Genomic DNA, 24,170 nt, shown 5'->3' with positions numbered 1-24,170 from the left:
TCTGTCTCCAGATGTTCTAAATCCCACTCTAAGCTCTAATGACATGGCTGGTTAGTGCCCCAGGAAGGAAGTCACACTCAGATGAGCTTGAGGGTATAGCACCAGGAGTCTGAAGAGTGAAAGGAACAGCTGGCTCAGTATCTGGAAGATTCTGTGGTCAAGCAAGGCTTTGAGAAGACTGTCATGAGTGCTTCAGGAAGACCTTAGGCAGGCACTACTGTCTTTGCTCAGGCCAATATCTTTGTTCCATCCTTACTAGAACCCCCATGCTAGTGGTGTTATCCTTGGCCCCTGGTGAAAGTCGTGTGATGAGCTAGGAATGTATCATGAGAAGTAGTAGTGATGGAAAAGTCTCTTTATGAATAGATTTCTCAGATGCTAGACTTTTCTAAGGGAACTATGAGCAAACTGGAGAAATATAGTAGAAGACTGAATCACTTGGAGCAGTAAGTGGAATTATGGGGACTCAGGTGGCTTTGTTAGAACCTGTGGGGAGTGCTCAGGTAAAAAATACTCTGGCTGTCCATAATAAGGTGGAAGTATTGCAAGATTAGGAGCAAGAAACAGACTAGTTTCCCAAAACTATATTTTTGTCACCTCACGAATTATGGAAGATGTGTTTGAAAGAGATTTTGGAAAATACCAAATGAGAGCATTGGTGTTTCCAATATACTATCTATCTCCAAGGAAGCATATAGATGCTGAGAGTGGGACGGACCCCATTGTTTTAGCTCATAGCTTGGATATCTCAGCCTTCTAGAAACATCAAGAAAATATATCCATTGGAGCTACACTGATAGTGACTTTGTGCTCTGAAGTTTCTTTAATAGTAGGAGGTTCATTTGGGGGTCTGAGGGTGCATTTATTTCCAGACATGGAAATAGGAGCGGGGGTAGATTTTATTTTTTCTTGTTTCTCTGTGTTTGGTTGGCTACCCTTGAAATATGTTCTTTCTTTGATCCTAATCAAATTTAGTTATTTCTTGATGATAAAAATGTTTGCTTATGACCTAATGGAAGTAGGAGGTTTGGATGCCTTGGAATTTTGTTACAGCTAAAGTTTGGTTTTGTCTTTTTTTCCTTCTCTTCCTAATTTATTTTTATCTCCCATTAATGTGGAGTTAAGTGGGAATATATATTTAGGACCTGATATTCAAAGAATTTATACTTCTAACTTTGGGCTCCTTTTATTAAGGTGCACTAATGTTTAGTGCATTTTATTCATGTGGAATTCTTAGCATTTAGCTAATTGTTAGTACACTTTAGTAAAAGGAGCTCTTTGAGAGTTATACTCATAAATTGGCCTGATTTTCAAAAATTTACCAGAGCTGAATGCATTAACATTTACTCAAAATTTCACTAAAATCAGCATAAAAAATAGGTGGTACAGGGGCAGATTTAAAGTGGGGGGAAAAAGAGAAGCTTAGCACTAATTTCCATCACTAGGCTAAATGTATGCATGTGGAGGGGCATAATCAAAAAAAGCGTCTTAAGTCCCCTTTTGGCCTAAGTCCCTAAATGTTCAACCCAGAAGCAGGGAAAGTGTCCATAACCAAAACAAACGTCCATGTTTTGATTATGGCCTTCCTCTGCCTAAACGCCCAATCTCCACTATGTCTAAAAGTACACCCACAGCACGTCTACACTTTTTAGCCATAATGAAAGAAAAAAAACGCCTAAGCCCCAAACGTCCAACAGAAGAGCTTTTAGGCGAAGGAGGAGCCCGGGTTGGACCTCTTTCCTCTCTGTGCGTCTAGAGGCAGGGGAAAGGCCTAAGTTGGTTTTAGATACATCTAAAAACCAGCTTTGGTTATGGGTACTTGGACGATCAGGCAGAGAGAAGAACCTTTAGAGCCAATGAGAGGAGAATGTCAAAGAGAAAATGGTCCGCTACAGAGATTTTGGTGGAGAGAGCAAATGATTTCAACAGCAGCATTTGAAATGTTAAAGGAATATTAATGTGAAAGAGGGCACTAATGGTTTCCCAAACCGTGGTCCAATATGCGTTTATTGAGGGACAGGCAAATAGAAGATGTTTCAATGAGCCAATTTGTGTTAAGCAGGTCCAGCAGTTTTTGGAGTAAGATGGATTAATTTTATGAGATTTTAGAGGAGTCCATGTCACTCTGTGGAGTAGGAAGTTGGAGATTCGATGCTGATCTTGATGTATGGAAGGTGAAGTGAAAAATATGGGACCAAGCTTCTTCCAGGATCGACATCTCAAGGTCTGTTTCCCACTTATTTAGTAATGGGGTCATAGAAGAGGGAAGAATCGATTTGAGAAGTTTGTAAAAGTGTGAAGCGGTGTGCCCCAAAGCTAAAAATTGTCGAGAAAGGGTATATAAGGAGGGAGGAGAATTGGAAACACTTGGAAGGAGGCCAGATTTTTTAAGCGAGGATCTAAGTTGCAGCCATCTGTAAAAATGAGATGACTCCACCGAGAAGGAATCCATCAATTCATTGAAGGTAAGAAGGGACCCATCTGGATGTTTGAGGGAGCTTATATCCCAAATATCGTGGATATACCAAGAGGACCAAGAAAGGGATATTTTATCAATCAGGAGGAGTTTTTTGAACCATAAAGGACATAATATGGATTTATTCCAAGGGATATCGAGTTGTATGTCTAATTCGGAGAGAATTTTATGAGTGGTGGACATAATGGGATTTTTGGCGAGATCAGGAAAGTCCTTTGTGCCCATCAACCTGAGTAGGGGAAATGGACTCATAAGAGACGTTTCCAGTCGCAACCAATTGGGCATATCTGACGAGGGAGAGGAAGAGAACCATTCCGCACCTTGCCTCAGTATGAAAGCTCGATGATAGAGTTTAAGGTCAGGGAAATTAACACCACCCAGTTCGGTAGGAGTTTTCAGTTTTGGGAGGGAAATCCTATGGGGTTTGTTATTCCAAAGAAAGCGAAGCATTTTTGACTCCAATACTTTGTATAAGGAAGGAGGGAAAAGAAGAGGAAACATGTTGAAAATGTAAGTGAGTTTAGGAACCACCATCATCTTGATGGTGTCTAAGCGACCCCACCAGGAAAGATGTAGAGGGGACCATGATGCTAAGGCAGATGAAATCTGAGTTAGAAGCTTGGAAGATATCAGTTGAATGGTTGAACGGAGGTCTATGTCGAATTGTAATCCTAAATACTTTATACCATTCGTAACCCAAGTAAAAGGCTGAGAAGAAATAGTGAAAGGGAGACAGGAGTCATTGAGAGGCATAAACTCGGTTTTGTCCCAGTTAATTTTATATCCAGAAAGAGAGGAGAAGGAAGAAATTAGTTGCATTAATGAAGACACTGACGTTTTTGGATCTGAGAGATATAACAACACATCATCCGCATAAGCGGAGATTTTAAATTCAATGTCGGCAACGGATATGCCCCTGATATCCGGTGACTGCCTGATAGCAGCCAGGAGATGCTCAAGAGCCAGATTAAACAATAATGGGGACATGGGACAACCTTGGCGAGTACCTCTATGCAGTGTGAATGAGGAAGAGGCCTCATCATTAACTATCAGTTTAGCTGAGGGGGCCCTGTATAGTAGGGAAATCATATGAGTGAACATAGGAGGAAAACCAAATTTAGATAGGACATCAAAGAGATATTTCCACTCCACCCTATCAAACGCCTTCTCGGCGTCTAAGGAAACAAGAACAGCGGGGTTAGCATCTGATAGGGTGGAGTGGAGTACATGACATAAAAGTCTGGTGTTGTCGGCTCCATAGCGACCTTTCATGAAACCAACTTGGTCTCTATGGATCAGATAAGATATAACCTTTTCCAAACGGAACACCAAAATCTTTGCAAAGATTTTATAGTCCATGTTTAGTAGAGAAATAGGACGATAGTTTTGAACCAGCTGAGGGTCTCTGTTCGGTTTTGGGAGGACAAAGATGTTTGCTTCAAGGAAGCGGTGTGGACCACTGGGCAGACTTGTACGGTCTGCGTCTGTGTATGGCCGTTTGGAGGAGGATGGGCAGGGGAGGGCTTCAATGGCTGGGAGGGTGTAGATGGGCTGGAGTAAGTCTTAACAGAGATTTCGGCAGTTGGAACCCAAGCACAGTACCGGGTAAAGCTTTGGATTCTCGCCCAGAAATAGCTAAGAAGAAAAAAAAAAAAAATTTAAATTGAATCAGGTTGGGCAGACTGGATGGACCATTCGGGTCTTTATCTGCCGTCATCTACTATGTTACATGGAGATGACAATAAACCTTGGAAATATGATGTTAGATGAGGTGCCAGATCAGATGAAAATGATCTGAAGAATTCAGATGATAATCCATCGGGCCCAGGTGCTTTAGCAGATGGTAAAGAGGAAATGGCTTGAAGAACCTCAACTGGAGTAATTGGTTGCTGTAAGGAATGCTGTTGAGACTCCGTAAGGTGGGGTAGATCAATCGATTGAAGAAAGTCCATGGTGGAACCAGTGGATGAGGAGATTTCTGAAGAGTAGAGATTATTGTAAAAAGTACGGAAATCCTCTAATATATCTTTAGTTGTGGTGTGGAGTTGTCCAGTAGAGGATTTAATATGTGTGACCCGATTTTTGGAACGTTTGCCTTTAAGATAAGTAGCAAGCAGATGTCCAGATTTGTTGGCGGAAGAATAGTAGGTAGCAGAACTACGAAATATAGAAGCAGAGGCAAGCGAACTGAAGATTTCATTATATTGGAATTTCAGACATTGTAGTTTCTTATATAGGGGAGGGTCAGGGCGAAGATATAGTTGTGATTCATATATATGAATGTCCGATTCAAGCTGTTGCAAAGTGGATTTCCTTTTTTTAAGTTGAAAAGCAGAGTAACTTATTATCTCTCCTCTGAGCCAGGCTTTGTAGGATTCCCACACAATAGAGAAGTCTGAAACCAAAGTGATGTTGTTGGCAAAAAAGGCTTGTGATTCCGATTTAATGTGAGAAACGAAAGCTTCATCATGAAGAAGAAAGTTGTTCATTCGCCACTGTCGTGAAGAGGAGGAAGAAGACCAGTTGAATGTACAGGAGACAGCCGCATGATCTGATATGGTAATGTCATGAATTCTTGAAGAGGAGACAAGATTTACCATGTCTTTTGAGCCTAAGATATAGTCAATCCTGGAGTATGATTGGTGGGGAGCCGAGTAAAAAGTGTAGTCTTTGGTGGTGGGGTGCAGGATCCTCCAAAGATCAGACCACCCATAAAGATCCATCATTTTAACAACTGTGGAGCGAACTCCAAGTTTGGCTGGCCGGCAGGTGGAAGATCGATCTATAAAAGGATCAATTGGGAAATTGAAGTCCCCTGCAAAGATGGTATGCGACATTAATGAGGAGTTGCAAACTGTCTGTAAGGACTGAAAGAAAGAGGGATCATCCTTATTGGGTATATATTGAAAAGAGTCAAAGGCTGGCCTGCAATTGAACCTTCAATGAAAGACCAGCGGCCTTGAGGGTCAAAGATGTGAGAGGTGAGCTGAAAGTTGAGTGACTTCTTCACTAAAGTGATGACTCCATTTTTCTTATTGTGAGCAGGAGCAGCGAAACAGTGTTGGACCCAACCTCCATTTAGCTTCTGTGCTTCTTCCAAGGACAGGTGGGTTTCTTGTAGTAAGCAAATATCAGCGTCTAGGTGCTTGAAGTAGTGCAGGATCTTTTTCCTCTTGATTGGGTTGTTAATTCCTTTAACATTAAGTGAGACAAGATGTAAACCAGATGGATGCGAAAGCCATGAGGTGCATCAAAAAAGGTGCAAAAAGTGAAAGATCACTCCATTGATTCAAAATGAAAAATAAACTGAAAAAAGAAGTAACGGATTCATACTTGCAACGGTCTGGATTAGAAGGAGAAATAAAGAACCGAAGATGGGATCGCATGTTGGCAAGAGGAGCTCAGCAAAATTCTCCATTGCTCGTCTCGCTATTAACAAGAAGGTATAGAGTCAGATACAGCCCTCTGGAGTGGTGGAAAAAATGAAAGGTAATGACAATAGCTCAGGTCATTACTCCCACATGCTCATCCAGGTATTTTTGGAGATCTTCTGGGCTATCAAAGTTTTTGGTTACATTATGATATGTAACTCTCATCCGGGCCGGATAAAATAACCCGTATTGTGCCCCAATACTTTTGAGCTGAGGGCGCATAGACAGGAAGGCCTTCCTTTTCTGCGCTGTGAGTTTAGATACATCAGGAGCAAAGAAAATACGTTTGCCTTCAATAGAGAGACCGGAGACAGATTTCGCTGCTTGTAGTATTTGGATAGTTTGTAGATAGCGCAGAAGTTTCATAACTATGGGCCTCGGAGGCTTAGAGGGTGAAGGAGGGCCCGAGGGGACCCTGTGGGCCCGTTCTATCTCGAGTGGAGGAGAGAATTGGGAGATACAGTTTTTCAGGAATAAAAGTATGCAGGAATGTTATCATGTCTTTCCCTTCCAAAGATTCAGGTAAACCGATTAGACGTATATTAGAGCGGCGCATCCGGTTGGAAATATCTTCCAGATCATTTTGCAAGATAGTTAATTTTTTTGAGATCTCGCTGAACCGCCAGGAATTGGGAGTCATGTGCAGACAGGCACTCTTCAGCGAGATCAATCCTGGCATTATGCTGTTTTAATTGAATTAGAATAGTACCCATTTCATTTTTAATGTCAGCTGTAGCAGCAAGATTTTCTTGCATCAGGTCCCGCAGTACCTGTAGATCCTGTGATATGGAGGAACTGTTCTCCGTGGCGCCAGCATGGGAGGCCTTGGCGGGTGATGGCGGCTCGTGCTTGGATCTTTTAGATGCCGAGTGTGACGCAGCAGAGCCCGCAGAAGAAGCGGCGTCCTGCTTGTTGGCTTTTGCGGACATTCCGGCGGCTGCGAGAGCTGATTAGGATGTTGAGAGCGTGTGCGGGAGGGCTGTAAAAATGATCGGTGAACGAGGCTGTAACGGAGAAAAGTCGCTAAGCGGCCATCTTGAAAGCAGGCACACGACGCCCCCAAACTGAGGGCTTCTTTTTCAAAGCCACAGTAGTGATTCCCACATGGCAAATGCTATGATGCCCATTCCCTGACTGGGAATCGCTACTGAAACTTTGTAAACGGAGCCCTGAGTTTGGAAGTTTGGCTTTTTTATTTGCTTTCCGTGGACGTGCAGTTTTGCAATGTCCATACTATGGGCTCCTTTTACTAAACTGCGTTAGCGTTTTTAGCACATGCAGCATTTTAGCGTGCGCTAAACCCGTGCTACATGGCTAGAACTAACACCAGCTCAATGCTGGCGTTAGCATCTAGCGCACAGGGCAATTTAGCACGTGCTGTTCCACGCGTTAATGCCCTAACGTGGCTTAGTAAAAGGAGCCCTGTGTGTTTTTTCATAAAATAATTGTCCTAATCCTTGTGTTGCCACATAACACATTTTCCTTCAGTGTTAAGTTTTTGTTTTATTTTTAGCAAAACACTCCACATTCAAAGAGGCTTTTGTAAAATATGCTACAAACTGTGACTATCCCAATTTTGGATATCCTTTCTCTGGCCTGGAGGACTTAAAAAAATAATTGCATTTCTGTCTCTCATTTAAAGATCCAATTGGTGTGTTAGGGATTACGAAAGCAACAGGTGAATTTCTCTTTAAGAAGATTCCAGAGCTTCAAAATGTTACTACTAGACTGATTCAGAAGGCTCAGTTGACCTCGTACAGCCTCTGTTCTATTAAGTGAATTTCTTCACTTTCTGGATGGTCAATTTCCTTTTCTTTACCGTTTTATATGACGACTTCCAGGTTTTCTGTTGGGTCTTCCCATATACTGTATTGTGGGCTAGTGAAAATAGTTGCTTTAAAAAAAATACACACCACCATTATAAAGAAAAATAAATATAATTTTTATATACTTATATATATATTTATATACTTATTTATATATTTATATACATATGTATATACTTATTATTTATTATTATGTATAAATTTTAAATGGAAGTAAAATAATGTTGGGGGGAGTGGAAGTGTGAGGGAAGCCTCCAGGGGTTTAGTTCACTACATATAAAGATTAATTTCTTTGTAGGTGAAGAATGTTGCAGATGGCACAAGCACAATGGCATATTCTGAAAAACCTGACAATCCAGTCCATGCAATCACCAGTGCCAGCAGCTACACAGCACAGCAAAACGGTTTTCCTGGATCAAATAGTTTTTGGAACCACAACAGGTACAGCTGCAGACTTTCACCTTGAAGCTCCAAAACTTCCAAGAAACACAGAGAAGGACTTCTCTCCCAGTACCCTCATTCACTGGACAATGAAATTCTATTCCAACCTTAACTTTAGGGATCACTTCCTTCTATTTTATTCAGAGGGATGTGGCCTTATAGGGAGAATATAACATAACAATCAACTTATATACCGCAGGACCATTTACAAAAAGTAGGATGTACAATTAGTTTGAAAAGTTAGTTACTCAAATTCCAGAGACTGTGACCTTGGGCAAGTCATTATCTCCTGTTACGTTAGGTACCTACTGTACTCAAAAGTAACATACCTTGACCTACAAAGAAAGGTATGAGCTATCTTCATATCCATTTATTCTTTACTCAGGGCTCCTTTTACAAAGCTGCAGTAGAGGTTTCTACCGCAGGCCAGCGAGATAAATTCTCTGATGCTCATAGGAATTCTATGAGCGTCAGAAAATTTACCTCGCTGGCCCGTGGTAAAAACCTATATCGCGGCTTTGTAAAAGCTGGCACTAGACTTATTTTACCTGAATATTAATAATGCTGTTCCGTATTTTCCCATGTCTAGACCGCGGCTTATACATGGGTTTTACAAACTGGCCTAGTGGGTGCGGCTTGATTAAATGGGGCAGCTTATCTTAAAATGCTGTGAGAAAGTGCAGGAAGGCAGGAACTAGAATGCAGGGTGGCAGCACAGGGAAAACAGCAGAACAAGTCTGGGCAGGAACTGATCTGAGGCAGAAATATAAGCGGTTCTCCTGCAACCGGCACTTTTAACGCCACCGGGGATATGTGCCTTCCTCCTTTCAGTGCCCCCCCCCCCTCCTTGAACAGCCTTGGAAGGTGCCTCATCCTCCCCACTGAAACGCACGCCCCTGCCTATGGCTACAAACCTGCCGTCAGAACCAAGTCACTGATACTTGTTGCCGAGCAGTCCCCTGCACACTGAAACAAGACCTACATCCACGAGAACACGCACTCTTCCTCATTCGTGACCACGTGCCCTGGCCCCTGCTTCTCCTGAGTTTAAGCAGACAGGACATTACCTTCTGGACAGCTGCCGGCTGCCTCCTCCAATCACGCTGTGCAGGGCAGGAGCGATGTTTGCAATCTCAAGTCTCACCCCGCACCGCTTTCTGATGCCTTCAGTTATTGCAAGTCAAAGCAGGGCCTACTAAGAGGAACAGTATAAAAAAAAAAAACTTAACATATCACCCAAAAATCTAATGAGTTAAAGGGAACGAAATATTAAGGTAATGCTTCTCAACCCTCTCCTAGAGGCACTCTTAGCAAGGTCATGTTTTCATGATTACTGCAATGAATATGCATGAAAGAGATTTGCATATAATGGGTCTTCATTATATGCTGATTTATCTCTTGCATATTCATTGAAGTAATCCTGAAAACCCAAGCAACTAGATGTGCCTCCAGGAGAGGGCTGAGAAGCACTGAACTAAAGCACACCAGCCCAAATTGCAAAAGAACAAACTAATTCTGCAAAGCTAATTGCAGTGAACAAATACTGGGACAGTGAAAATGCATCTGACTCATCATAGAAAACAATGAACTGGTTCACTCTGCATGGTCATTGATATGAAGGAAGTACTGTATATCAAGTATGCCCAAATGAAGTTAGCAGATTACTTTTCTGAAAAAGTGGTGATTCTGCAAGAGCTGACCCAGTTGAGAAGTTATTAATTGATACAGCAACTTTAGAGAGAGAGAGAATGGAGATTTGGGTATTTCAGTAGATAATAGACTCGGAGAAATTTCTACCAGTAAATGTCACAAAGTTCAGCAACATTTGAAGACGTTCTCTATCACTTATGGTGTGCTAGCTTGTCATCCTCCTCATTATTGACATCTCAGCCGGTAGAGATACTGTAGTGGTTAATCCTGTTCATGGGTAGAGTATTAAGGGTTGGCTGTTGTTCAAGCATGCTTGGAGGTACGATGTTAACTCCTATTTCAAAAGCATATAATTTGGATCTCAGTCTACCTTCAGATTATAGACTAATTGCTATTGACTAAATTATGAGAAGCCATAGTTTCTTCTCAATTGTCTAATTATTTGCCTCTTAACAACAACCAGAGCAGTACTCTATTCAATATCTGGCGTTCCTTAATTTCCAAAAAAGGCTCCACCTTGGTCCCCTCCTCTCCCTCTGCTGGTGTTCTGGCGAAATTCTTCAACAATAAGATCACTACCTTGAGATGCTCCTTCTCACCTACAGTTCCCTACAACTCCCTGGTGCCCACCGACTCCAATTCTACCCTAACGACCTCCAACCCCATCCCAGTCGACAGATCCTGGTCCACCTTTGAGCACGTTTCCAAATCCCTGGTCCTCAAACTTTGCCTCAAACTGAAATCCTGCAACTGCTCCCTCCTACCTATATGAGAAAATTCCCGCGCAGGCCATCTCATCTATTACTGAACTCATTAACTCCGCCTTACACTCGGGCCTTTTCTCCCCTGAAATGGGCTATATTGCCCTGACCCCTCTACTGAAAAAATCTGACCTAGACCCCTCCACAGCATCCAGCTATCGCCCAATAGCAAATATCCCTCTATTAACCAAGATGCTCGAGTCCATCATAGCCACCCAACTCGCATCATACTTAGAGAGATTCTCTATTCTCCTACCTTACCAATACGGATTTCGTCCAAATTTCAGCACCGAATCCCTACTGACCTCCCTAATCTCAAAGGTCCAACTACTCCACTCTCAAAATAAGTTTGCCGTCCTCCTTCAATTCGACCTTTCCGCTGCTTTTGACGTTGTCCACCATGACATCCTAGTCTACCAACTCTCCGAAATAGGCATCAACTTCACAGTCCTAGATTGGTTCTCAAAATTCTTACGTTCTCGTTCTTACACCGTCAACATGAATTGCACCTCATCCGCCCCCTGGAAACCAACTTGTGGAGTCCCACAAGGCTCACCTCTTTCCCCTATTCTTTTCAACATCTATACTCGTGTTCCGGTGCATCCTGCCTTCCGAAAATTCTTACGGTTTCAAGTGGGAGAGTTGCACTTTCAATACCGGGTCCTCCCCTTCGGACTGGCTTCGTCCCCTCGAGTCTTCACGAAGTGTATGGTGGTGGTCGCTGCAGCCTTGAGATCTCGGGGGCTACAGGTTTTTCCCTACCTGGACGATTGGCTGATCAAAGCGTCGACCAGGGAGGGGGTTATCTCAGCGACCCAACAGACTATCATCTTGCTTCAACGTCTGGGGTTCGAAGTGAACTTTCCCAAGTCTCAATTGGAACCGACTCAATCCCTTCAGTTTATTGGAGCCGTGCTGGACACGGTTCGCCTTCGTTCGTTCCTCCCCCCTCCTCGGTTGGAGGCCCTACTTCGATTGAGTCATCAGGTCTTGCTGATGCCTGTAGTATCGGCTCAGCGCATGATGGTTCTTCTGGGCCACATGGCATCGACGGTCCACGTTACTCCGTTTGCCCGCTTGCATCTGAGGCTTTCTCAGTGGACCTTGGCCTCGCAGTGGCGTCAGGATCGCGACCCAGTATCTCGTCCAATAACGGTGACTCCTTCTTTGAGACGCTCGCTCCGTTGGTGGACCAACTCTTCCAATCTTTCCGGGGGTTTGCTCTTTCTCGTTCCTCCGCATCGCAAGGTCCTGACCACGGACTCCTCGGAGTACGCGTGGGGGGGCTCATCTTGACGGTCTGCGGACTCAGGGTCTATGGTTGACAGAGGACCGTCTTTGTCACATCAATGTGTTGGAGCTTCGGGCCATTTTTCTGGCGGCTCGAGCGTTCTGCCACTTGCTGCACGATCAGGTAGTCCTCGTGCGGACGGACAATGTATTATGTAAACAATGTATTATGTGTAAACAAACAGGGCGGAACGGGCTCTTGGTCTCTGTGCCGGGAAACCCTGCGCCTTTGGGAATGGGCGGTCTCCCAGAACATATTCCTGCGTGCGGTTTACATTCAGGGAGAGAGGAACTGTCTGGCAGACAAACTCAGTCGTCTTCTCCAGCCGCACGAGTGGTCGCTGAACTCCCAGGTTCTACGCGAGGTCTTCGACCGCTGGGGGACTCCTCAGGTGGATCTGTTTGCCTCCCCGGAGACTCACAAACTGCCCCTTTATTGTTCTTGGATGTACTCCCGGGACCGTCTCGAGGCCGATGCCTTCCTTCTCGACTGGGAGGGGAGGTTCCTTTATGCGTTCCCTCCTTTTCCTCTGATCTTGAGAACGTTGGTACATCTCAAATCGACCAGGGCCACTATGATTCTCATTGCGCCTCGTTGGCCCAGACAGCACTGGTTCTCCCTGCTCCTTCAACTCAGTGTAAGGGAACCTCTGCTTCTACCTGTTTTTCCTTCTCTGCTGTCTCAGAGTCGGGGTTCGCTGTTGCATCCCAATCTTCAGTCTTTACATCTGACCGCTTGATTCCTTTCCCCTTGACTTCGGTTTCTGTTTCTCAGTCGGTGAGGGAGATTTTGGAAGCCTCGCGCGAGGTCTTGACTAGACTTTGTTATTCCCAGAAGTGGACCAGATTTTCATCCTGGTGCTCCTCGAACCATCTGGACCCGAGTTCGGTTCCAGTGTCTTTGGTGCTGGAATATTTGTTGCATCTGTCTAAGTCTGGGCTGAAGACGACTTCCATTCGGGTGCATCTCAGTGCCATTGCGGCGTTCCATCGGCATATCGAGGGTCGCTCGCTTTCTCTTCATCCTCTGGTAGCTCGTTTCATGAGGGGTCTCGTGAATGTTCATCCTCCTCTGAAACCTCCTCCTGTAGTTTGGGATCTTAATGTGGTATTAGCTCAACTGATGAAGCCTCCTTTTGAGCCTATTGACAAATCTCATCTTAAGTTTCTCACTTGGAAGGTGGTCTTTTTGCTTGCGCTTACATCCGCTCGTCGGATTAGCGAGCTGCAGACTTTGGTTGCGGATTCACCTTTTACTGTGTTTCATCATGACAAGGTGATTCTTCGCACCCATCCTAAATTTTTACCTAAGATTGTGTCTGATTTCCACCTCAATCAGTCCATTGTTCTTCCGGTGTTCTTCCCGAAGCCCCACTCTCATCCTGGTGAGGCGGCGCTTCACACGCTTGACTGTAAGAGGGCGTTGGCCTTTTATTTCCAACGTACCAAGTCTCATCGGAAGGTTCCTCAATTGTTTTTGTCCTTTGATCCTAATCGGTTGGGACATCCTGTTTCCAAGCGCACCTTGTCCAACTGGTTGGCTGCTTGTATTTCTTTTTGCTACGCTCAGGCTGGTCTCACACTCCATGGTCGAGTCATGGGGCATAAGGTCAGGGCTATGGCAGCTTCTGTTGCTTTCCTCCAGTCTACTCCTGTGGAGGACATATGTAAAGCTGCCACTTGGTCTTCGGTTCATACGTTCACCTCCCACTATTGTCTGGACACTCTGTCCAGAAGCGACGGCCGGTTTGGCCAGTCGGTGTTACGTAACCTGTTTTCCTAAATTGCCATCCTCCCACCTGCCCTTTTTTGGTTAGCTTGGAGGTCACCCACATGTGAGAATATCATGCCTGCTTGTCCTGGGATAAAGCACAGTTACTTACCGTAACAGGTGTTATCCAGGGACAGCAGGCATATATTCTCACAACCCGCCCACCTCCCCGGGGATGGCTTCTTTGCTGGTTATGGAACTGAGGACCACGAGGTGGGGATGCGCCCTCTAGTGGGCAAGAAGGCATGCACATGCGTGGTGCAGTGTAGCAAACTTGAAACTTCAATCAAGTTTGCTTGAAAAGCTGTCCGCGCTGGGGCTCCGTAGATGACGTCACCCACATGTGAGAATATATGCCTGCTGTCCCTGGATAACACCTGTTACGGTAAGTAACTGTGCTGTATCGTCCACAAATGTAATTACCTCACTTGTACCAATGTCCAGATCGTTTTTAAAGATGTTGAAGAGCACGGGTCCAAACACCGAGTCCTGCGGCACCCCACTGGTGACGCTCTTCCAGTCCGAGTATTGTCCATTTACCCCCATTCTTTGTTTCCTATGCTCCAGCCAGTTTTTTAATCCACGTTAGTATTTCACCCTCTATTCCCTGGCTTGCAATTTTCCAAAGTAGTCGTTCATGTGGAACCTTGTCAAACGATATACAATATCGACCGGGTCGCCCTTGTCTATCTGTCTGTTTACTCCCTCAAGTGCAGCAAGTTCGTCAAACACGATCTGCCTTTGCTAAAACCGTGCCCCAACTTGTTTGGATCAAAAGAGATGAAAAGTTGGGAAGATGTTAACTGTGCCTTTGTCTGGTCAATGTAGTAGGCCAAAGCCCGCTTACTGTCCACTTGTGGAGTGCCCCATTGAGCAAAAATGGACTGGAGAGTTGCAGAGTGGAGAGTCCATTCGTGAGGCTGAAGAATTCTGCTGAGGTTGTCTGTCAGGGAATTCTCTCCTTGGATGTAGACAGCTTTCAAGAATAGATTGTGAGCTGTCGCCCAAGCCCAGATATTTTGGGTCTCCTTTCACAACAGGAAAGAGCCCGTGCCTCCTTGCTTGTTTATGTAATATATTGCTACTTGATTGTCTGTGCAAAGGAGGAGGACTTTAGGGGAGAGAAGATGATGAAAAGCCTTGAGGGCATAAAACATTGCTCTGATTTCCAGGAAATTGATGTGAAAATTCCGTTCCCTGGCGGTCCAAAGACCTTGAGTCTGAAGATCATCCATATGAGCCCCCCCCCAGGCATAAGGGGATGCATCCGTCATGATGACCTTGTAATGAGGGGGCAAATGAAAAAGAAGACCTGGAAAAATTGGAAGAGGTCATCCACCATTGAAGCGACTGCAGAAGAGATGATGTCACAGATATATGTTGTGAGAGATGATCTGTTGCTTGAGACCACTGGGAAGCAAGGGTCCACTGAGGAGTGCGAAGATGTAATCTTGCCAGTGGTGTGACATGTACAGTTGAAGCCATGTGGCCTAGAAAAACCATCATGTGTCTGGAAGAGATGGTTTGAAGACGAAGCAGTTGCTGACACAGACATATGACAGCTTGAAGGCGATCTGGAGGAAGAAACGCTCTCTTGAGAGTGGTGTCTAGGATTGCCCCAATAAATTGTAGACATGAGTTGGAATGAGATGTGATTTGGGGAAGTTGACTTCGAATCCTAAAGCCTGAAGAAACTAAATGGTCTGCGATGTTGCTTGGACCACTTCCTGAGAAGATACAGCCTTGATAAATCAGTCCTCCAGGTAAGGAAAGACTTGAAGGCCGTGTGATCGGAGAGATGCGGCCACTATTATTAGGTACTTCGTGAAGACTCTGGGAGAAGATGCCAGGCCGAAGGGAAATACTTTGTACTGGTAATGACAGCGATTGATTTGGAAATGAAGATACCTCCTGGAAGCCGGATAAATTGGGATATGCATGTAGGCTTCCTTGAGATCCAAGGATAGCATCCTGAATTTCTCCTTGACTAGAAATTTGTTGAGAGCTCTGAGATCCAGGATGGGTCTCAGCCCTCCGGTCTTCTTGGGGACTAAGAAGTAACGGGAGTAAAATCCCGGCTTCTGCTGAGAGAGGGGAAATCCCTCGATGGCATTCAGGAGGAGCAGGGATTGAACCTCCTGCAGAAGAAAGGAGGACTGTGCAGGGTCCAAAACAGACTTTTTGGAAGGGTTGTCTGGGGGTAGAGTCTGAAAATTGAGAAAGTAACCCTGACAAATGATGTTGAGGACCCAGAGTTCCCAACGATTGATGAAGAACTGAAGATGACCTCCGATGGGCTGAGGCAAAGTTTGTGAAATGATGATAGTGACTATGCTCCTGAAAAACAGGTCAGAAAAGCTGAGTAGATTTAGTTGGTGCAGCCTGTTATTTTTGTTGTTGTTGAAGTAGTTGTTGCCTCTGCCTCCTAGGTTGAGACTGAGGTGGAGGCATAGGCTTTGCAGCAAAGTGACGTTGATATGAAGACTGCTGCCTAAAAGGGCAAGGAGGAGGAGGAGGTTTCTTCTTGGTTTTCACCAAAGTATTCCACCTGGTTTCATGGGCCAATAACTTTTGGGTAGTTATGTCTAAAGAAGCTCCAAAAAGTTCATCGGCCAAACAAGGAGCATTAACGAGCCGATCTTGATGGTTTACATCAAACTCCTATACCCTAAGCCAGGCCAGGCACTGCATAGCCACAGACATAGCCACAGTTACAACTCTTACTCCCTGCTATGAAAGGGAGTAAGAGTTGTAACTGCTCCCATAACTCCTGCTGCAGCAATTCCTTAATTTGCTGTTTGAGAGAATGTGCCGGTACCACTGGCTTTTTTGCTGGTACCTTTGGTGCAGCTCTGCGCTCTGGCGATGAGGAGGCCGATGTTGAGGCACTCACCTCAATCAGAGCCAAGCGCTTTTTGGGTCTCCTCGAGGTCTGCAGGACTTGGCTCACTGCTGAGGACTTGAAGGGGTAGGGGAAGGCTTCTTAGCCAGCTTATCCACTGCATGCGACACTGAAGATGATTCCATCGATGTCGGATGTTGCGTCGATTTCGGTGTGGACCCTGATGCTGGTACTTGTGTCGAATCACCTTTCTTAACGGGACCGAAGAGGAGACGTTGCTGAAGCTGATGATTTTTAAGGGTCCTCTTCTCTAGGGAGGAGCAATGAGTACAAGATTCAGCCCTGTGCTCTAGCCCCAGATACTGGAGACACCAGCGATACGGATCTGTGATGGAAATAGGGTGAGCACACCGTCCGGACTTCTTAAAACCCATTTGAGGACAGGACATTGAGGGAAAAATGACCTCGGCAAAATCAAAGGTCGAGTCTTGGGGAGTGGAACAGGCTCTGACGGACCAAACCCACGAAAGCGAGAAAGTTAAAAAAAAAAATTTTTAAACTAGATAAAAGAACGAAAAGAAAAGAAAAAACAAATACTGACTGAAAAGTCAGAAAATAAGCGCGTGAGCAGGAAGGCAGGGAAAAAATATCAACAGCCGTTGATGAGCGACTTCTTAGCTTCGCGGAAACTAAGAAACTGAGGGGACCATGTGCCCTAAGTCTGGCAGGAAGGCACTCGCACATGAGCAGTTCGGGCTATTGCGAACTTTCTAAACACTTAAAGTGGCAATGCACTTTTAAAGTGGTCCATACTGGGGCTCCATCGGTGACGTCACCCATTCGTGAGAATATGCTGCCTGCTTGTCCTGGGATAATGTAATGTAATTTATTTCTTATATACCACTAAACTCCGTTAGGATTCTAAGTGGTTTACAGAAAATAGACAATAGGGTACATTAAAATTATAATTAAAATAGGTACTTAGAAATTCCCTTACTGTCCCAAAGGCTCACAATCTAACTAAAGTACCTGGAAAAATGACAATTAGTAGAGTAATGAAGAAATAAAATAGAGATAGATGAGAAAAATGAGAAAATAAACATTCTAATAAGACTACAATGATCTAAAGGACTTTGAAAGGTTGAAAAAAGAGGGAAGATAGGAAATAGAAGCAGAAGGGAGAACCGTTGAAACTATAGAATTCTTGGGATATTTAAATGAAATTCTAACAAGTGGGTAAAGTAAATTAAATTAAAATTATTTGAATTAAAACTAAATATATATAAATTAATTAATTAATTAAAAGAGAATATATGGACTTTATAAGTATGTAAGAAAGGAATAACGATAGAAATGAATAGAAGGAAAAAAAAAAAAACGTTAGACAATGGAATTCTAATGAAAATTTAAAATAAAGATGTAAAACAAAATAAATAAGAAACAGTCTAATAAGTGATAAAGATACTTGCTCCAAAGGACATATTCCCATATGCTTTTATTTATGTAGTTATTGGCATTCTGGTACTGGGGTTTAGGATACATCAGCATTCCTCTAAAAAAACAATGTTAAACTAACAAAACAACTATTCTGTGGCATAAGAGGATTTGGACAGCCTTGTAGTTTACCTTTTTCAGTGTTGCCTGCAAACATACAGACTATAACTCTTTTCTTTCCTCCTAGCCTTCCCCATCAGAGAGCGATGCCCTGTGCGAACCTTCAGCAATAGCACTCTGGAGCTCAAAGTGAGCCCCAGCAAAACCACAGCGAGGAGGGGAAGACGGAGGCGACGTAACCCAGAACTTGATGAGTCCCAATATGAGACAGATTATACCACAGCAGTGGAGTCAGGGGATGAGCAAGACCATGGCAAGTGGGACATGTGAGCATACAACCCTCCAAATTGCTGAGTAGCTATTAAAATGGAAAATCAATGCCAGGCCATGTCTGGGCTCTGGCTCCAGCACTGAATTTCTGGGTATATGGGGCCAGTAAAAACATAGCTGGCTATGTGCAATATTCAGTATTTAACCAGCTATGGCACTAGAACACCCCCAAAATACCCAGTTTTGCATGGGTGCAAACTGGCCATTTTCACAGCACTATATAGATAAGGGGCCCAGATTATGCCCATTAAATGGCCAGGGGCCTCTCCTGGCATTTAAATGGTTTTAAATATTGGGCCCTGAATTTACATTATTTTATTTTGTACAAAAGCATCCCAAATGCTTTAGATCATGCTACATGTATGTATTTCTACAGGGCTAGCTTAACCATTAGGCAGATTAATTAGGCAGTCGCCTATGATGATAGTTTCGGGGAAGGGGGTGGCAAAAAGCAACTGCGGTCAAAGCAAAACAGTAGGTCCTGACAGTGACACAAACTCAATAGAACAATCAGTGTGGAGGGTGGGCAATTTCAAATAGCCCATTCACCAGTCTAAAAAACTTTTTAGAAATTTTTATGCATTTATATATGTATTTTACAGGATGATTTTGGGAGAAGCAGTGTTGGGTGATCATGATCAAGCTGAATTATTAGAATCTAAGAGGGGAGAATATAGAGGGTTGAAAATGAATCAAGGTGAGGAGTTGGGGGTTGCAAAGCTGAAGCTCACTAGGTCATCTGAAACCCTTGCACAGACCCTGTATTTCTGCAAAAGAAAGAACCTTATTTCTGTAGGATTGGCTACTTTACAGACTGATACAACTGTTTAAGTAAAAATATAAATAACTGGCTGGAGCTGCTTAGCACAGAAATGTCATCTGCCAGACAGTGGCATAGTAAGAGGGGGGAGGGGGAGATCTGCCCTGGATGCCATGTTGAGGGGGCACCAGCACCCCTCCTCCTCTCTTCCCGCCTCTTCCCACTCCTCCCATCGCCACGCGTGTGCCCCCTTTCCTTCTCCCATACCGCATTGTCTCTCCTACTGACATCACTTCCGGGTGCCATGCATAGGAAGTGATGACATAGGGAGAGCTGACAGGGTCGCGAAGAGCACGTTGAAGTTCTAGAGGTATGGGGGAAGAGAGGGGGGCGCGCGCGGCCGGCGGAATTGGAGAAGGAGCAGGGGAGAGGTGGGGGAGGGGCATCACCACCCCGGGCACCTCTCACCCTTGCTACACCACTACCGCAAAATGTCTATAGTATGAAGTTCTGTTAATGCTATTAGTCTTCTCTTTCCTGATTGGCAGCTTTTACCCTGTGATAAACAATTATGAGACACGTCAGGAATACAAACAGGAATTTAATACAGACCTTAAGCGCTACAAGCAGATGTGCACCGAAATGGATGACATCAATGACCAGATAAACCAGCTCAGCAAACAGCTAGATGATCTGTCGGAGGACAGCCCTCAGTATCAGGTAGATTACTGAGCCAATCTTGCCAAACCTAAGTCCTTGTCTTGGGCTGTGGAGTCAGTACATAAAACCTTTGACTCCTTTAATTATGGTATCTCCACTTCGACTCAGACTTTGTTATTTATATAGAGTATCTATATAAGAAATATAATCAAAGAACTCAATATCAAAATATATTCTAAAAGTAAAATGCTCGTATTTTTCGCACTATAAGACGCAACTCGCCATAAGATGCACCCCAGATTTAGAGGAGGAAAACAAGAAAAAAAACATTCTGAACCAAATTGTATACTACTATATACCTGGCGCCTTTAAATTCCGTCCCAGCCCCCCAGCACCTTTAAATTCTATCCTAGCCCTACCCCTCCCCATCAATCATCACTTTTACATACCCCCAGTACCTTTAAATTCGATCGCAGCCCCACCACATCAATCATCACTTTAACATACCCCCGGCACCTTTAAATTCCGCCCCCCCCCTCCCAGCGGTACCTTTAAATTGTGGTGGTCACTGGATGGCTGCCTACTGATTTATGTCGGGGCCAGCAGCATACAAACGAGCTAATGCCTGGGCCCGCAACACTTCCTAATTGTGGTGGTTGCTGGTGCTTTGCTGGACAGCTGCCTTCTGATTACCGGTATGTCGGGGCCAGCAGTGCACAAGCGCGCTGCTGTATGGGCGCGCACCACTTTCTGAATGGCTGCTGTCAGTTTTCACTGGACTGACAGCAGCCATTCATGAAGTGGTGCATGCCCATGCAGCAGCGCGCTTGTGCACTGCTGGCCCCGACATACCGGTAATCAGAAGGCAACTGTCCAGCAAAGCACCAGCAACCACCACAATTAGGAAGTGTTGCGGGCCCAGGCATTAGTGCACTTGTGAATCACTGGCCCTGACAAAATCAACAGGCAGGCAGCTGTGCAACGACCACCACAATTTAAAGGTACCACCGGGTGGGTGTGTATGTGTGTATATATTCGCTTCATAAGACGCATCCTTAGTTCCACCCACTTTTTTTTGGGGAAAAAAAGTATTTCTTATGGATAGAAATATACAGTATATCCTGAAAAAAATGGGTTAATTAAATTATTATCTGTTAAATAAGAAATTTAAGCTTTATAATATTTGCATGACATACAATTTAACTTTATTAGGAGTCGAAGTTTCATGGACGCCAACTCTGCTAACCTGAAAATTGCTTCTAGCTCCAAATCCACAGCCCTCCTATGTAGGCATGAGCCAACCTGTAGCTATTTACTACTGCAACATAACAACAAGGAGTCAGCATATCCCACAGCTTTAAGCTGGAAATTATTCTCCAGGAGCGTGCAGCATTAAAATACAGATTAAGTTAGCCGAAAAGGGTAAAAGCAATACAATAGCCCTGTGGAGGGAGTTCAATTGTACAAAGAAAAGCATGTTTAAAGGATAAAGTCTCTCCTATTAATACTGTACATCACTATGAATACATTTTACTACTTTGCAGGGGCAGAAGAATACACCAATCCCCAGCTTTGCTGCCAAGCTCTCTAATTGCTGATGCTTTGTTGGGCAAAATATTGATAGGGCCATGGTCCCTGTGGCTCATCTTGTTCCACTGTCTATGCTACTGTGTATCGTTTAAGAAGGAAAGCAGCCTAGCTGACCAACATAAGAACATAAGAATTGCCACTGCTGGGTCAGACCAGTGGCCCCAGGTCAAAGACCAGTGCTCTAAATGAGTCCAGCCTCACCTGCATATGTTCCAGTTTAGCAGGAACTTGTCCAACTTTGTCTTGAATTCCTGGAGGGTGTTTTTCCCTATAACAGACTCTGGAAGAGCGTTCCAGTTTTCTACCACTCTCTGGGTGAAGAAGAACTTCCTTATGTTTGTACGGAATCTATCCCCTTTCAACTTTAGAGAGTGTCCTCTCGTTCTCCCTACCTTGAAGAGGATGAACAATCTGTCTTTATCTACTAAGTCTATTCCCTTCAGTATTTTGAAGGTTTCGATCATATCCCCTCTCGGTCTCCTCTTTTCAAGGGAGAAGAGGCCCAGTTTCTCCAATCTCTCACTGTGTGGCAACTCCTTCAGCCCCTTAACCATTTTAGTCGCTCTTCTCTGGACCCTTTCGTGTTATTCTTCATGTATGGCGACCAGTGCTGGACGCAGTACTCCAGGTGAGGGCGCACCATGGCCAGGTACAGCGGCAACCTTCTTTGATCTGTTCGTTATCCCCTTTATCATTCCTAGCATTCTGTTCACCCTTTTCACTGCAGCCACGCATTGCGCGAATGGCTTCATCGACTTGTCGATCAGAACTCCCAAGTCTCTTTCCTGGGAGGTCTCTCCAAGTACCGCCCCAGACATCCTATATTCGTGCATGAGATTTTTGTTACCGACATGCATCACTTTACACTTATCCACGTTGAACCTCATTTGCCATGTCAGTGCCCATTTCTTAAGCTTGATTATGTCATGTTGCAGATCTTCGCAATCCCCCTGTGTCTTCACTATTTTGAATAACTTTTTATCGTCTGCAAATTTAATCACCTCACTCATCATACCAATGTCCAGATCATTTATTTTTGCAATTGTTTATTTATAACAAGAAATGAAACAGCACAGCCAAACATCAGGGAAATCCAACAACAATACAGGCAGGCAATCTGCATAACAACAAAACCCCTGATGTCTCCCCCCCTTCCTCTCCCACCCCTCCCAACCCTCCCAAACCCCCCCCCCCCCGTGACAGCAAACAGCACCCTTCACCACCCAAGAACACCACCAGTAGGCACGATGGCACCCCAATGAAAGGAAAGGAAGAAAAATCAGACAAGAAGGGGACAAAAGAGCACAGAACCCCAATAAACCAAACCCCTACAGATCCAATCCTGGCCGGAGCCAGTACTTCAGCTGACAACAGAACTCTCCACATCCAGTCCCTCCACTGCCAGGTACCTCCCCCAAATATCGTGATATTGCTGCCATTTTCTAGTCAACAAGGCCGAGAGCCGATATTTCTCACACACCCAGCCCAATTTCTCTTTCACTAGAGCCAAAGTAGGTGGAGCGGTACTGCACCAGTGGTGAGCCACAGTCAGCCTAGCCGCTGTAAAGGCCAACCGTACCAGTCTATCCTGGATGTCATCTGCCCCTCCAGAGGGAAACCCCAACAAAGTCACCTCCGCTCTTTCCTTGAGGGGCACTTGAAGGAGAGCCCCCACATACTTAAACACCTTTCTCCAGAAGTCTTGAATGGAAGGGCAACTCCACCACATGTGAAAGAATGTTCCCCGCTGCCCACATCCCCTCCAACATAAGTCCGTGCCCTTAGCGGACATCTTACTCAGGATCACTGGGGTGAGGTACCAGCGCACCAGCATTTTAATCGCATTCTCCACCAACATAGGGGCCACAGCTAAATGGTGTATCCTAGATGAGATATTTTCCCACAGAGATGCCTCAAACACCTGTCCTAAGTCCCCTTCCCAAGCCAGTAAATACGAAGGCTTCCGGGCCCTATCCTGATGCACCCATTTATACAACTGCGAGATGCAACCTCTACTCACTGGGGACCCCAAAAGCTGCTCAAAGTCGGAACAGCTATAAGCCGCAGCATCAGCCCTTTTAGCCTTCTGCAGATAACTTTTCACTTGGAGATACGGGAAGAGGTCCTTAAAATCAAGCTGATAGAGCTTTTGGAGCTCCGGAATAGCACAAATGGACTCCCCCTCTAGAAATTGGCCAAAGTACTGCAACCCTTTCCTTGCCCACCGCACAAATATCCCCCCATATCTGCCCGGTACGAAATCAGAGGCATAGCACAATGGTAAATGATGCAACCCCTTACTTTGACCCAGGAGTTTGCTAGCCTCTCCCTTCCACACCCGCAACGTCCATTTAGTGAACGGGTTAGAAATGGTCCCCAACTCCCGTGCCCCCAAGTCCCCCCACATAAGTGACCCAAGTGTACGAGCCCCTCCCGAGCCACTCAAAACTCCCTGCTCTTACCTGCACCCACAACTTCAGAGAAGGCGCATGCCACTCCACTCCCGCTCGGAGCTGAGCCGCACGGTAGTAATGCTCCAGATGGGGGATTCCCAGACCCCCTTCTGCTTTAAACTTGAACATGGCCCAGTGAGCCACCCGGGGTCGTCTACCTCCCCACACGAAACGTAAAAGATTCCGCTGCCAACGGAGAAAATATTGTCTAGGGACTTCTATAGGCAATACCTGAAAAAAATATAAGAACTTAGGTAAGACCAACATCCGAATAACCTCCATGCGCCCCATCCAAGACACATATAATGAGGCCCACCGATCCATATCCCTAGCTA

General features: G+C 44.8%; 1 protein-coding gene across 1 annotated transcript in view; it reads left to right on the top strand.

The window, feature by feature from the left end:
• Positions 1–24,170, top strand: part of LOC117365609 (occludin-like) — a 90,969-nt gene that overhangs the window by 51,484 nt on the left and 15,315 nt on the right. The window contains exons 5-7 of the mRNA XM_033956163.1: positions 8,032–8,137; positions 18,170–18,368; positions 19,681–19,852. Of these exons, the coding sequence (XP_033812054.1) occupies positions 8,032–8,137; positions 18,170–18,368; positions 19,681–19,852 (477 nt within the window). The remainder of the gene's footprint in view (positions 1–8,031; positions 8,138–18,169; positions 18,369–19,680; positions 19,853–24,170) is intronic.

Source organism: Geotrypetes seraphini, chromosome 8 (assembly GCF_902459505.1).
Source record: "Geotrypetes seraphini chromosome 8, aGeoSer1.1, whole genome shotgun sequence".
NCBI lineage: Eukaryota > Metazoa > Chordata > Amphibia > Gymnophiona > Dermophiidae > Geotrypetes > Geotrypetes seraphini.
Note: the sequence above shows the minus strand (reverse complement) of the source record. Positions and strands in the feature narration are given on the sequence as shown.